Source organism: Drosophila erecta, unplaced genomic scaffold (genome assembly GCF_003286155.1).
Source record: "Drosophila erecta strain 14021-0224.00,06,07 unplaced genomic scaffold, DereRS2 tig00000092-arrow-pilon, whole genome shotgun sequence".
Taxonomy (NCBI): domain Eukaryota; kingdom Metazoa; phylum Arthropoda; class Insecta; order Diptera; family Drosophilidae; genus Drosophila; species Drosophila erecta.
Genome location: NW_020825207.1, coordinates 631,372 through 647,356, shown reverse-complemented (window position 1 = coordinate 647,356; position 15,985 = coordinate 631,372). Strand labels below are relative to the sequence as shown.

The 15,985-nt window shown below is 50.5% G+C and overlaps 1 protein-coding gene across 3 annotated transcripts in view; it reads right to left on the bottom strand.

The window, feature by feature from the left end:
- The window catches only part of LOC6548441, a 39,699-nt gene extending 29,405 nt beyond the window's left edge, over nt 1-10,294 (bottom strand). Inside the window, exons 1-2 of one of the 3 annotated variants that reach the window (XM_026980678.1) lie at nt 10,102-10,294; nt 6,246-8,137 (exon numbers count right to left, since the gene is read on the bottom strand). In XM_026980678.1, coding sequence (XP_026836479.1) covers nt 6,246-7,562 — 1,317 coding nt within the window. In that variant the 5' untranslated portion in view covers nt 7,563-8,137; nt 10,102-10,294. The other 2 variants (XM_026980679.1, XM_001976623.3) reach the window with 2 other exon arrangements.
- Between the last annotated feature and the right edge of the window lie 5,691 nt (nt 10,295-15,985).

Here is a 15,985-nt window from a genome sequence, read left to right as displayed (position 1 = left end):
AATGCATGCATGCAAATGTGTGGCAGAGCGATACCCTTCCTGGAAAAGGATGTTGCGAGTGCTCGAGCCCGGTTCTCGAATGCTCGATTTCCCGGAGCTCGGGGCAATGTGCTTGTGCACCCAGGCCAAGTGCAGGCAAATAGTTCGGGCCAAGACTGAATATTTGGAGTTTTCTGTGTTCCCAACTGGGGACAACTCGTGCCCGGAAATTAACTTTAAATCATTCGCAGCTCGACAGCATTTGCCTTTGTCTCAAGTAAGAATTGTATTTGAAATCTGATTACCTTTATAAGGAATGAGCAATATGCCAGCTATACAATTGAAGTTTCACGTTGATCTATGCATATTTGTGTGTGGTGTATTTGGATACTCCATTCTTATTGCCTCGCAACTGAATATTATTCAAAAATCTACCTCTCGCACTTCTACTTGCGTTGGTGGTGTGCAGTATCGTGTTTCAGCACTTGTATCTACACATCCCCATTGAGGTATCAGATATTCGTGCTTTCGCTCAGATATTTATGCAGCTCGTCAGTGCTGCTGTTTCTATGGATGTGGCTGTGGCAGTGGACGGGGATGTGTTGTGCAGCAGCGTAAAAAGTGACAGGCGACACACACACATGCACACACATGGCGCAGGACGAGGCAGGAGATGGCTAACACCCCGAGCTCACACACACACAGATACAAACTGGCACTGGCACAGGCACATGGCCGCGTTGACGTGGCTGAAAGCCGCAAGGGACAGGCTTTGGCAAGTGGATGCGACCGAGCACCGAGCACCGAGCAGCGAGGACCGAGGAGGTGTCGCAGTAGGTTGGGCGTAGGCAAATTGTTTGTCACATGGCCGGGCCAGCTCCCAAAGCCCGCCCCTCGCCGGTTCACCTTGATGGGCGATGGGCGATGGGCGGTGGGTGGTGGGCGGTGTTCGGTGGGTGAGTGGTGAGGTGTCACTAGGACTCGCTGCCGTTTCGTTGTCAAAATCATAAACATGACCCGGCCACGCCCCACGCCCCACGCCCATGTGGCATTGTTTTGCACTTTGTCGAACTGCAGCAGCGCAGAGCTGCACGCATTTGCCAGCTGCATTGCTTTGCATAACAAGTGTAATCCAGCAGCTCAGCACCAGTCTGGTCCGCAATTATGCAACAATTTTCGATGTGCAATTGGCAGGCAAAAACCAGAGGCAGCGGAGCGTTTTCACAGGCGGAAATCAGGGAAATCGGAGCGAGCAAGGCGGAAATCGCTTGTCGTGCTTGGGAAAAACCAGCGCAAGATTGCTGGCGACGAAATCAGGACTCCAGGACCTAAGGCGAGAGTGCTGTCAGGACGTTCAGGACAATTACAGTTCGTGCATTATTCAGCGAGGACTCCCAGAGGGGCACTCCAATGAGACAAATGGGTCCTGCACGCAACTGAAGTGGCCGAAAAGAGGGGGATTTTTATGGAGTGCCGCACCGAGAATCTGTGGCATTTATATTTGACTTGTCAAGCAATTAAATGTGCTTCTGCTGCCACAAGTTCGCTGATTGAGCAGCAAATATTTGCTAGTTCCAACACATTTGGCCAATAAATCCTTTTGGCAGCAAACTAATTTGTTAATATTTGCTTGCAAAATCCGGCTTTTTGAGCTGCCGGCATTCTGGATTAACCTTTTGAAACTAAATTCTTAATAGTGATTATTGTTAGATCAAACAGTGCTTCCAGCGCACGGCAGCAAATCGCTGTTTATCTACCAATTATTTTGGCTTACTTGGCTAAACTTTCAGATTGGTGCCGGGTAAATGCGGCATTATGTTTCAGGGCCATTAACTGGAGCGATCCATCAAGTTGAAGAGCTGGAGGCGGGGGCGTCATATCATTTTAGTCATATTTAAACAGCGCCTGTACTTATCGCTCATTATTTATGCATATATCAATCTATACGGCCACGAGACCCCATTAACGGGCAAACAAATGCCCCAAAATTCGTGGAAAAACCGCGCCCAAAAGGAAACTCGCACACAAGAGCGAAAAGAAGGAAGGACAGGCGGGAAAGGATACTGCAGAGAGAGAGAGGGTAGGATTGGAGGGAAGGGGAAAAAGGCGACGCACCTGTCTGTCTGTCACATCACATATTTGTTTGCCTAACACTGACACGCACACACACGCGAGTCGCAGGATCAGGCGCCTGTCGTTATGCCACACAATTTTATCAACATTAATTTGTCAAACATTTACCGGCTTTTCGCATGTGTGGGTGGCGTCCCTTCTAATGAGAACAATGAGTTGAATGAATTTAATGAAATGAGATGTAAACATGTGGACAGCTGCGAGCGAGCGGTGAAAAAGAGCGGGCGGCGGCGGGAAATTGTGGAAATGTCCTGTGCCCTGCTCCCCACATCCTGCTCCAGCGCTCTCCCTTGTTCTCGCACTCGTAATGAAATTCTTGAGTAGAAATTCATTTTGCAACTTTTGCTGAAACAATGCTCATTGAATAATTTACGCCCTGCGCCGGCACAAATGAAACCCAAACCAAACGGAATGGGGAAATGGGTGCATCCAGCAGCTGGGTGTGGAAAACTGCACCAGTGCTCCACTTAGTGAGCTCCCAGTCCCAGTCCCTTGGCAATCTACGTGCTCGGGGCCCAGGCGCTGGGCATAATTGCATTAGCCGGATGCGCTGGATGTGGCTCCCATTTCCCATTTCCACCCCGGGCTAATGTAATTGTTTTGTGTATTTAGCAGCCTGGACATTGCATCCGAGCATCACGTCCTGCTCCTGCTCCTGCTCCTGCTCCTGCTCCTGACCTCCAACCTCCCTAATGAGCCAATCAATGCACACGAATCGCCGAGCTGGGAAACTTCTGGCCCCGTTTGACAAGCTCGAAATGCAAATGGCTGGCAATTAGCGTTTCAAGCGATTCCAGCACGAAGGTGCCTACACTGCCACCAGCACCTTGGGGCGGCTAATCTGGAGCCAGCTAATTAAACTATGTCTGTGTCGGGCTCCTAATGTGCAGACATTTGGCCCAGACCTCAAGTCGGATCACAAAGGGCTCTCATGCATTATTTGGCTCTGCCAATTGCCAATTGCCAATTTTCGATGGGTTAGCCAGTCAATAGGAAACTTTGGCTCGGAGAACGAATATCATGGAACTATTCGGCTTCGGTTCCTAGTGACCCTGAAAAACCATGTGCAAGCCAAACTTTCAATTAACTAAAAGCATTTTTCCACTTGGCGATTGTTCATCAATCACGTGCAGTCACAATTTGCGGCCAAAATAAATATTCAAAAACAAAAGTAAGCCCTTCGCCAAATATGTTTTCAGCATATCCCACTTCAACATTGTTTTCGCCGGCTTTCAGTGTAATGAAACTGCAAGAGGCGAAATATAGTAATTTGCATATGGCATTTCCGTAATCAATTGCAATCTTTTCATTCGATTGAAACGGCGAGACCAAGAGCAGAAATCAAGGGAATTAAACTCCGGGCTGCAGGCTGGCAAACAGCAATGGGAAATTACCACAATTGATGCATATAGACATCTGGGCATTGAGCTGGCGATACTCCGCAGAACTGGCATCGTTTGCCTGCTGGCGGAAAATTTATGACAGTTTTCGGTTGTTTGTGTCTGGCTGAGTTCCGCTTTCCCGATGGCCTGAATGGCTAGTTGGGCAGCAAGGCTCCTCCGCAGTGGAATGATGTAACCAGAAGGAGCAACCTGCAACAGCCACTGCAGCAGCAGCGGCAGCAACAACAGCGGCGGCAACTGCTTACAAAATAATTGATTTTGTTCACATCCTTGACACAAATAAACATGCGCTCGGCTCGGCTAAAGTTGAACCCACCATAAGTTTGCCATGCTGGGGGTCGCAGAGCTGCATGGAAATTTTGAATTAAGTCCGCACAAAGCTTGAGGATTTTTAATTGAATTTGAGGGGTTTCCACTGCAAATTCAATTCAATGCTCAGGGTGCACAGTTACAGGCGAAAGTTTAATGAATCCAATGAAGTTGCTACGCCCGATTGGAGTGTTTGTGTTGTGTCCTGTGGAAAAACAGCACAGCTCAAGGGCCACCAACTGGGAATATGGAGTCCTTGCAAAATGGCTGGGCTGCGATGAGAAGCGCAGCTCGATTGCTCCATTCCTCCACTCCCGCGTATTAAGTTTCGAAAGGCACTTGAGTGACAACATCCACCCACTGGCCAACCCCTCCCAGTTCCCGATGCTCCTAAAATCCTAGCCCTGCACTCGACACAGCGAGAAGCGCCTGGCGCGCAACCCACTGGGGCATCAACTCATCAACAGGCCGCCGAATCCTGCGAATTCCGCCATCATAAACTCTGAACTCGTCGCAAAAAGCGCCACCAAAAGAGAATGGCAGAAAGGCAGAGTGAAAAGGGCCAAAAGGAGAGATTAATCCACTATGAACCGGGCGACTGGAGAACCTCTGGCTAATTTGCAGCTCGGATGCAGGCGTTTCGTCCTTTTGGACACGGCCTAATTGAAAGCTTAGACATTTCTTTGTGCTGCCATTCGATCAGGCGATAAGCTGCCCTAAAACCCTACAAAGTCAAAAATAAGCTGACAGGGCAATCGATTATTGGATCCTCTTAAAAGCAGCACAATAACATTGCTCTTTGTATTAGAATACAAATTTAAATTGAGTCTCAGTCGCAGATGGAAATCCAAAGAAGCTCCTCAAAATAAGCCATTTATTACTATCCACATTCGCATTAGTCGTACAATCGAATGCCCAATCTCGGAGCAATCAAGAGTTTAGTAGAGACAAACTATCACTTATTTCTGATTTCATCCTTCTCGAAGTGACCTACTTTCCAGAGATTCCAAGAAGCCCCAGTTGAGCTCCACAATATAAACCTATAAATCGGACTAGATGTGAAAGGCTTAATTATTTTTTAGACACACCATTTACGTCTTGGAAAACGAATTGATCATTTTAATTGCTTAATTGCCGGCTGGCAGACAGGCAGACAGTCGAAATTAAATAACCAGGCAATGATTGGAAAATCAATAGTGCGGCACTGGCTTGAGCAATCGCCATTTGGAACTGGGTTGCAGCTAATTGTCTGTCAGTCGAGATGCAACTTAGTTGCGGTCCTGGCGGAAGCCAGGCGAAAAAGGCGAGAGCCTATTCGATTCAATTAAATTTGCATTAGGACTGGAATGCATTAACAAATATCTGGATCTCAATTACACTTGGCAGGCCAATTGGGTGGGCCTACGTAGGTGAGTGCTTGGCCGGGTTTTTTGGCACGCTACCAAAACCGTGCCAGCCCAAAAAAGAAATCAATTGGAAAGTGTTTGCCAGTGCCTCGTCCCTCCATCTCCACCACCACCTCCACCTCCAGGCTCAATTACCCGGGCATTCTCGTTGATTTGCAGCACTACCGCTGATGACTCCGGTAGGAAAGGACGATGATGACGATTCCGGCCCTGATGAAGCTGTTGGGGCTCTAGAAGTGGTCGCAGATTTGGCGCACAATTGTCACAGCGAACACTCTGCCATATAGCGTCGAAAAATCACTTTCCTTTGGCAGCTTGAGTGGCAAGCCAAGACAAACCGAGAGTAGCTGCCTCTAATAATGTGGAAAGGCCTTGTGGGCAGGTTGCCCCTCAAGCGGAAACTTAAGCTGCAGTTTGCCGACCTTAAAGGAACAAATTCCAGTAGTCCCCTGCTTTGCGCTCGAAAGTAGGCAATAGTAGGCATGTCCCTGGACACGCCGTCGACTTGGCCAATAATTGACGGCTGCTTTCAATATGCCCAAGTCTCGCTGTCCAAAGAGCGACCACTCCCAGTCGAATCGCTCGAGAGTCCCTCGAAGTGCACACAATTTGTATATGCATTCGAGTGGGTCTTTGTGCGTGTTCCTTGTGTTTGCACTGGAGTGCACTTAAGCCGAGCTCTGTTGTCGATTGACAGCCCCATGCACTTAGGAAAATATCGTAGTACCTCGCAACATAGTTTAGTCATCGGGCAAGGGTTTATATAGGGAGTAACTGATTGGCATAGGCCATATATATTCCAGATGGCGAAATCACAGGGATCCAAACACTAAAGCTACAACGAAACACGGCAGTGATTCAGCTTCAGAAAGAAGCGAATTTTTCGCAGAGTGAATAGTAAGTTCTTGATGGACGCCAGAGGAATGGGGACGCAGAAATCCCAGAAATCCCAAGTCAGTCGGAGCGATGAATTGAGGTCCAAGGACTGGGAATTGCAATAAGCCGGCAAACTCACCTGCAAGTCGGTTCCTGTGCCCGGCTGTGCCAGATCACAGGCTGATATCCAAGGATTAAGGCGTGTTAACGAAGTCGCAGTCCCGAGTATGGACTTCTTCAGATCCACGGGCGCTGGCAAGGATGTGGTGATGCTGCTGGCTCCTGCCGACTCGGTGCTGCCCAAGGCGGGCACGGTGTTATCCTTGTGGCCAATCAACTGCGCCGTCTGCGCATCAAGGATGTGGCCGCTGGCCTCCCGTTTGTTATTGTTGTTATCGTAGCTGATGGCGAACTCCTTCGAGTGGCTGTTGCTGTGGTCGCTGTGCTGCAGGACACCTTCATCAATCAGTCGGCTCTCGTCCTGCTGCTGCTGTTCGGTCTCTCTCTCCGATTCCGATTCCGCTTCTCTCTCTGTCTCCGTCTCTGTCTCTGTCTCCGTCTCTGTCTCCGTTTCCGTCTCGCTCTCTGGCTCTGTGTCTATTTCCGTTTCCGCTCCGGGTTGCTGTTGCTGCTGCTTGTGCTGCGGCAAGGGCTGCTGCTGCAGATTGTAGTCCTCCTCGTCGGCGTCTTCGTTGAGCTTGATCAGGCGATCGAAGGACTCCTCGGACAGCAGGTCGTCCTCGGCCACCAGGGCAAAGATGTCCTGGTCCTCGTCGTAGGCCTGCGACGAGGGGAACTGCACTGTCAGGCCGCGATCCTCGTCGTCCTCCTGGTTGTTGGCCTCGCTTGACTCTGTGCTGTGACCGGCTGTGACTCCCAGACGACCTGGGTCCGCTCCCGATCCGCCTGTTCCGGCTGTTCTGGCTGTTCCGGCTGTTCCGCCTGCCCTACCTGCTATATCCCTGCTGCTGCTGCTCTCGCGTCGTCGTCGCCGCTGCTGAAGCCTGTCCGCGACCCTCGAGGACGCCCAGGACTCGGAGTGGGCCTGGCCCTGGCTGTACTCCCGCGGCGGCAGTTGTGGGTGGAACTGGAGCGCGAAGTCGAGATGGTGGGGCAGGAAGATGGGCAGCAGGTACGAGCCAGAGCTGCGAACGAACGATGACGATGACGACGACTCGCCAGTGGACGGTAACGTGGTTGCAACTCCTCCGCCTCCGCCTCCGACTCCGCCGCCACTTCTGCCCCTTTTACGGCCGCCTGCTGTGTTTGCTGCTGCTGCTGCTGCTGCTGCGGATGTTGATGCTGCGGATGCTGCTGCTGCCGCCGCCGCTGCTGCTGCAGATGTTGCTGCCGCTGTTGGTGTTGCTGTTGCTGAGCTGATGCTGCTGCTGCTGCCACGCCGAGCCCCCGAAATAAACGCAAGCGCCATCACGACCAGCCCGGGTCCTGGCCGCATATTGACCTCGGGTTCGGCGGTGCTAGCATGGTGCAGGCCCGCTTGAGACGCGCTTGCGACTCCAATTCAATGCGAATAATGATGGGCTCATGGCCCCATCATCATCAGTAGTGTGGGCTGCGGAGCGGTATTCTTGGGTGGCGATCGGCTCTCTCTCGATCCGTCTGATCCCTCTGATCCCGCCAGAGCCGCTCCAGCTTCAGTTGCTGCCCTGCGTCCACATCCAGCGGCATGAATCCGCAGCAGCCAGGTTCCCAGTTCCCTTCCAGCTGAACACTGGCTAGCATGCAAATCACCTGCGTTGAGGGGCGCTCGCGATTTTGGGCTCGAACACACTCCGCTTAGCGTTTTAATTGGCCGTTACTCGCATAATAGTATTAATTATATTTAACGTCGATTATTGTTGTTGCATTGGTTGTGGCTGCGGCTGCGGCTGCTGGTGTTGCACAATAACCTTGGAATGGGAACTTGAATTGGACATTTTGAAATTCGTTTGCTTCGTTGAATTGGGTTTTCTCTCTTTATTTTGTATGGGGCTTGGGTTGCTCACATTATTAACATATTAATTAAGAAATCTGCACAAAGACAAAGAATTGGTGGTTAGGCACTGTTAGGGGCATTTTTCCGATATTAATGTGTGTGTTTTCAGTCAAAAAAATGGGGGCTAATGTTCGAAAACGTTTTGTGCGCTCACGCTCTCGGTTTCCCAACGCGCTCTATTTGCGCGCTCTCCCGAATTCATTACGGTAATGCTAATGGGTATGAATATGATTCGGAACTTTTTCGCGATACCAGGCTTGAACTTATAGCTTTTGGGTAATTTTTGTTTGGATTTACATCAATTGGCTTGCATATTTTCACTAGCGCTTAGTTTGCCGAAGTTTTCGAACGGTAAAACCGAGCGAACGCGAGCACGAACAGCACACAAAGGAAGAAAAAAGCCGAAAAAACGGTCGTGGAAGTCCCGTATATCTGACACACACACACAGGCACACTTGCACACGGGCACACGGGCACACGGGCATGCAAAGAAATTTATATAATTCGCTGCTCTGCTTCTGCTTTCAGCTGTCTCTCAGCCGCTGGTTGTTTTTGTTGGCTTCGCTGCAAACACAAAAACAGCGAACGCAGGGATCCATCCACAAGCAGCGTGAGTGGGTGTAAGCCGTGGCTCTCTCGCTACCCACACACACTTGCGAGCGCTCGCTCTCTCGCCTCTTTGGTCCTGCGAGGCAGCAAGGCAGCGAGTGAGCGAGTGAGCGAGTGAGCCTGTGTGCGTGAGTAGTTACTTGGGGCGGCCAGGCAAGCACTCCGCATAGCACTTTTCTCGGATTTCAGCCAAGAAGAAGAAGTTGGCTAGGAACAAGAGCCAGAAGATGGCGCGGACGCAGAGGGCGGGGAAGCAGAGCAGGGCCAGAAGGACCAAAAGAAGTCGCCCCTCTCGCTGTATTGGTGGTAAGCCTGTGCGTGTGTGCCTCTCTTGCGTTTTCGCTGCGTTGGTATTGGTGTTAGAACCAAGAGTCCAAGAGTCCAAGAAGTGGAAGTCGAGGCATATTTGGGAAAACGAACAAAAAGTTCCAAATCACATTCATGTCCTTTCAATAACCCTCGAGAACGTGTGTACCACAATTGACTCTGAATAAAAAATCAGCATTTTCCGCGTTTCATTCAAATCCTCGACTGTCCTCTTTGCTTTCTTGGCGGAGGCTTTCTTCCTTCGCTCTTTGTGTGTTAACTTTCACTTTTGTTTTATTTGCTGCGTTGACACTGCGCACACACACACAGACGCACAGACGCACACACTCGCACGCACGCACACTCGTGGCTGGCTGTATATGTATACGGATTTTCTCTTTTTTTCGATGGTGCGTGTGCTGGCTGTGGATCCTTTCGTTTTTAGTACAACTGCCGCTTATATAAGCCCGGAACGTAGCACGAAAAACTTTGGAACACTCCTCAGCGGGTTTTGGGATTTGGGTTTTGGGTATTGGGTTTTCGGGTTTTCGGGTTTTTCAGGGGTTTTCGCTTTTGGGTTTTTCTATCCGCTGCCAATCGAACGGCAGCGGCATTTCAGGGACGAGCGAAAGCAAAAAACTACCCGAAATGCGGGACATTCATTTTGGCATTATATAACATTTCGCTGGGGGCAACCGTCCGTTTTCTTTGGCGAATTAACGAGTTCGAAAGCACTTGGGGAACACTTTCTCGAGTGGCAAATACTCGGGGTTACCTATGCGCTTTACCTATGTAAATAGGTAAATATGTACTATATACACGGTGGGGGGGGACTCTATTTCTTCCTCTTCTTATTTCCCGTAGAGCGCAGCATCAACGGCCGTGTTGTTTCGCATGTGTGGGCGGGACCCACGGCCCAAGGCGGGGGGCGTGGTAGGCAGCAGAGCTCGAGAGTTATGCTTGGCAGATTTTCCTGCTCGATTCTGTGCTTTTTTCGGCTAAGACTACGATTTGACTGCGACTCGAGCCACAAATTTGGGTAAGATTCGTTGGATTTCGTTAGTTTCGAAAAGGACCCGAATACCGATTGATTCACTGAAGAGCTGAGGCTGCCTGCCGTTGGCCAATGGCTGCTGTTTTTACTGGCTAGGACTTTGTGTGTTTTTTGTGGACGCGACGTCGCAGGACAAATACCGTACAATCCTGCTTCCTGCTGATGGCCCCAAACGGCACTGACTGTGCCACATTGCAGATGGCGCTCGACTGGAATGTGCGAGCGGTCCACAAGGACCCGAGCAGCTGCCGAAGCCATCCGAAGCCACGGCCGAACTCACGCCCGATGGCTCAGCAGCTGACAAAGGAGAGCGGCGCGCTCTCCCGTGCGCCGTCGCTCTCCGGCGGTTTCCAGGACCCTTCCTGTTGTCCTGCTAACAGGGCCGCTGTTAAGTAACAGCCGTTTCGAAAACCCATTTTTGGGCCAGTTCGAGTTGAAGTAAGAAGAATTACTTGCTGCAGGGCACTTAATCACGCCAGCGGAGCAGGAGAAGGATTCAGAGAGAGTCACTGCGAAGCCCCCACTTGACTCGACTCATCTATTCCGTGCTGCCCTTCGTCCTGCCCCCTTCACTTTTACTTTTCGGTCTCTGGCTTTTGTGTGCGCATTTCGCTATGGCGTTTTGTCTTTGTCTCACTTGGCCTAAATGTGTAATACCCTATAATGTCGTTTAATCCCACTCGACGTGTTTTAGTTTCGCCCGCCAGCTTAGCCAAAATCAGGCGGAGTCGGAGTCGAAATCGGGATGTCATCGCAGTCGACGCAGGGATAATTGCCAGTAGCCTCTGGGCGATGCAGTTGCAGCTTCCGGATTCCGGCGTCCTCTTCTCAAGCTCCTCCCTTGCCAATTAGCGGTGCAGTAAGTGCTTACTGGCGTCAATTGTGTATACTTGCCTGTTTATTATTTACCACCGCACAAAACTTAAATGGACATTTTCGAGAAGTAAAATGGGAAGAGTGGTGTAAAATATCAATCGAGTAGAAAGGCTTCAGCAGTTCAGGATTGTCTATTAATCGGTTTAAAAATTCATAGAGACTTTCTCGAAAATCATTTCTCGCCATTCCACCGAGCTGATGCACTTTGATGCACATTTCTGCCAGGCTCTCGCCGGCAGTCCAATTGCGATGACTATCCGAGCAGCCAAGCAGCCAAGCATCCAAGTATCCAAGGCCACGCCGACCTTCAGGCAGACACTCGACAGCAGCTGAATCCGTGGAACCGGAGGAAGTAGGTCTAGGAACAGGCAGTCACTCAATAGTTGGCGGTTTGTGGGCCGAGGGATGGGGGATGGGGGTGGACAGACAGCACTTGAATTATTAAGTTTTCTTTTTGGTAATTAACTTAAGTAACTGCCACGACAAATCAAAGGGGCGGCCTAGTCCTTGGAAAGCCTGGCCAGGCCATATTAGCCACACCCGATTCGAGGGAAAGTGACCAAGTGAAGTGGGAAGCAAAACAAACAGAAATCGAAAAAATACAAAGATTACTACACGAATGTAAGAACAGGCGGCAGGGAGGCGGCAGGGAGGCGGCAGGCGGAAGCGGGGGAATCATTTGGCTTGGAAAGCAGTTTGCTTCAATTTATGCGCATTCCAATCAATAACTGTGACACATGCAAGGACAACAGGACGAGCGGAGAAGGACCCGAGACCAGACCCAAACACACCACCCGAGAAGCGGCCAGGGAACCAAGCAACCAAGCAGCCAAGCAGCCAAGCAGCCAAGCAGCCAAGCAGCCAAGCGGCCAAGGAGCAAAGGAACCGGGGAGCCAGGAGGAGAGTGAAAGTGCCAGGACATCGAGCACTCCGAAGATGGCTCACTGCCGCTTGTGTGTTTGTGGCGTGGATATGAATGTGTCAAACTTATGCGGGCGCACACCCACGCCCACACCCACACGCACACGAGCACCCACACACTGACTCGCATGTCGGTGTGCGTGCAGAAACTGATAAGAAATGGAATAACCCTCAAGAAAATTTGCGGCGAGCGAAAGTGTGTATGTGTGTGCGTCTGTGTTTGAGTTTGAGTTTGAGAGGACGCGAGAGGCACTGAGAAAATGGAAAACAAATCCAAAATGCCAGCACAAATAACAAAATAATACCAAAAACTGGGGAATATGCCAGCCATAGAAAGAGTCCTGGATACTCTTCCAAAGACGGGGTAGCTGGCACATCTTTGAATTACATAACGAACATTAAATTCAGCTATAATTGTAGAATCTAATATTAATAATCAAGTAAGGCTCCGCACCTTTACTTTGCAGCTAAGCCCATTTTCATTGAGCGCGTCGCTAACAATCCTGCGATTGTCTCTTGCCCAAAACGAGATACATTTCGGCTGATTAATTAAACCGATTATTTCCTGCTTGCAGAGCTTGCTCCCTGGCTGATTGATACCCAACCCTCTGCCTGGCGGGATGCCATCGAGTGCATTACCAGGACACGTTGAGGGGGTGGTGGGTGTTGGGTGGTGTAGCTCTCGAGTCAGAATCAGACTCGTTATCGTCGTCGCATCTGACAGCTGGGTAAGTTGAGCATCCAATCGCATCGCGTCGCACGTCGGAGCAGCATCCTCTTCAATTTCGGTGCCAGCTTCGGTTTCTTAGTTTCAGTTTCAGCCTCAGTCGCGCAGTTTGCCAATCTTGGCAGTTTCGCCATTTCGCCATTTCGCCATTTCGCACTTTCCCAGTTTGGCAGTTCAGCAGTTTGGCAGTTTGGCAGTTTGGTCCTCGGCTGCGAGCGTGCCAAGGTAGCTGCGCCGCTCAGCCGTTGAGATACATCCGTTACAAGGACGTCGCCTGACCAAAACGAAAGCAAACGAATCGAAACGAAACGAGACGAATCGAGGGGCAGGGCGGCGGCGGGGGCGGCAAGGATTTTGCGCAGTCCTTGCTCGCACAAGGCGCTCCGCTCACGTTATTTATTTTATTCCCTTTCGCACACGCACCACGAAGAGCAACGAAAAGAAAGCTCACACACACACACAGGGGCGGCGGGGGGCGGAGGAAGTTTTGTGAATGAAATTTCGCGCAGGCACAAAGCGGCCAAACAATGTGATAAAGGGAGGCGGCGGCAGGACATCCCCTCGTCCTCCCAGGCCTGGACCCAGATCCAGTCCCTCGGGCAAGTCACGCGGCGAGCGGATGCACAGAGAGCCCTCCACCACCCACCACCCACCACCCAGCACGCCCCAGAAAACAAAGGCAAACACAAACAATGCCGCCGAAAAACACAGTCGAGCTTCGATGAAGCGCATCTCTGATGGGCTTACTCCACTCTTAGTTGAATTGACCACAATAAAATCTGTGGTGAATATGCCAAAAAGTATGCAGTAAAAAGCAAAGCTTGCCCTGAAATGAACAGCTTATCTTGTCGCCTGGTTTCCTTGAGTATTCAGTCAATGCAGCAGTTCGCCGCAAGGAAGCTTCACCGTACTTGAAGTCCAAAAGGAGCTTTGAGCCGTCGACAGCCGCTTCTCGGGCTGCTTCCTTGTTTCCTTTTCCTCGCCGCTCTTCCTTCTCCTTTTCTGCAAGGGAAGTGCTGGAAGGCAAAAAGGAAACTAAACTAATGCTCGGCGCTTATCGATGATGACGATGACGATGGCTATGACTCAGACTCGGACTCGGACTCAGATTGGAAACCGGACTCAGACGCGCCTGTAATCCTGTGACCCACAAATGGATCCAGCCATCTGATAATTATGCCCGCTACGAACTGCAAACTGCCAGCCATTCGAGATTCGAGATTGGAGATGGCGATGGCGATGGAGATGGAGATACGGTTAAGTGCGCGCTATAAAAACCCATGCGGATTTTGAGGACGGTTAGCGGAAATAGGTTACTGTCTCTTCAAATGGGGGGAGTTTGCTGCGAAGTTAGTACTGGCTGTATGTAGCTCGCTCAACTGGGAGATGCGACGAAGCAATCACTTCGGAAGGAAACATATGTGTTGCCAGTTTTTAGTCCAATCAACCCAATAATGGCATTTCGATCTGCATACAATGTGGTATCAGTTCCGGAGCATTCCTTGGAAAACACGACCGCTTGGAGTTACTTTGCAGGCATCAAACGTGATGAAGTGAGCAAGGACGAGTGGCGCATCCGCTGGCCAACCGTTTGGGGCACCCCGCACCCCGCACCCCGCACCCCGCAGCAATTGGCACACATATGCAGGACGTAAAATGTAAATTCCTGTGGGTGTGCGGCTGCCCGTTGTTGTTGGGCGATAAAGCCATAGCTGGAGCGTGGGTGCATGAGTGTGGATAATGGCCCGTCGCAAAGTCGGAACGCACACAGCAACCGACCAAGCAGCCACCGAATGTCTGCACAAGCCCCTTATTGCCACCCACTCACACGGACGCACACATGCGCGCCCCACATAATAAGGTGCGATTTGTCTCGCGCATAAAACGAAATTTCCTGTGTGTGTCACACACACACTGACGTCGGCGGAGGGGTGGTTGGGCGGATGGAGGAAATCGGGGTGGCTGGCAGGTTTTCCTCGGTAGCTGGCCAACAATAGGCGGCTTCTTCGGCGGGCTGGAGGGGCAGCTTCGATGGCTTTGTTGCTCGAACATGACAGCAAGAGCAAAAGCAAAAGCATTGGGTGTCTCTCTGCGCTGCAGAGGGGGTGGGAGTGCGGGGGCTGTTTGGGGGTCTTGGGATGTGGGGATGTGGGCGGAAGAAGGCACATCTTTGTAGGTTAAGGCTTCTGTCAAAGCAGGAAAATGGGCCACAAAAGGCGTAAGACGAGGCAACTCGTTTGCCATAATTATTGCTTTTGTTGGTAGCTATCGTCCTTCCTCACGCACCACGCCCACTCCCCTCCTGGCATTATTATTTTAACCGGAAACGGGCGCATGTGTGTGCGTGTGCCGATGTGTACAATTTGTGAACTGCATGAACTTTTGTGCCGCGGCCAAGAGGAAGCTCTTCCTGCGTGCCGGCATTTAGCAAATTTTGTACGACAATGTTTGCCTCTCTCGCCCTCTCTCTTCGTCCTGTGCAGCCCTTAATTTTATGACAAATATTATGTTAAAGACCGACTATGCGCTACCCCATAAAAGTCAATCATTTTTCATTCCAGCTCCCACGAAGTACCCTTGCCTTCACTTTCGGATGTCCGCTGGGGACATTTAATTTTGGGGTTTTTTGTCGGCCGTGATTTTTCTTGATATGCGATATCGCCTTTTTCTTCTCTCTCTCTCCTCCTCTCTCTCTCTCTTCCCCGCTCTATATCTCTCTTTCTTTTGGGCTGGGTGGCGCATTGTGTTTGCGGGTGTGTTTGCCACCCACTGGGCAGCTTTTGTTGATATTTGGCGCGGCCTGCTTCAATTTATGTTCTGTTTGCCTTTATTGTCTTTCTCGACTTTTTTCCCTTCACTGTTTGCTGTCCTTGCACAGTGGAGCTTCGCTGAGTGCACAGATTACAATTGATACTGTTTCACATGTTTTGTAGTCCAGTCCTTCACTACAATTTGACAAATAAACCAAATATGCATGGCCCTCGCCCTTCGAATACATCAGGATATGAATACGAGTCCCCACTGTACTTTTCCTGGTGGTGGTGCTGTTTTTTTCCGCTGCTCCCCGGCGCTTTCATTTTTTTATTGATAAGTTCATTTAATGGGCATGGGCCCCGCCAGCTGCCATCTCATCTTGACTCCCTGTCACTGCCGCCTCCACCCACCCACTCAGCCCACTCAGGCCGCCCACACGCTGTCTCCTAATGAGTTTAATGCTTTGTTATCATCGCTGTAATCGGCTTATGTAATATGGCAATATAATTGAATCCCGCGGAATTATGTCATTCGGCCAGGACTAAGAGCAGGACTAAGACTAAGGCAGTGTCGAGTGTCGAGTGTGGAAGGGAGTTTACAATTGCAAATTAGCAAATTGCCAAATTGCCAAATTGC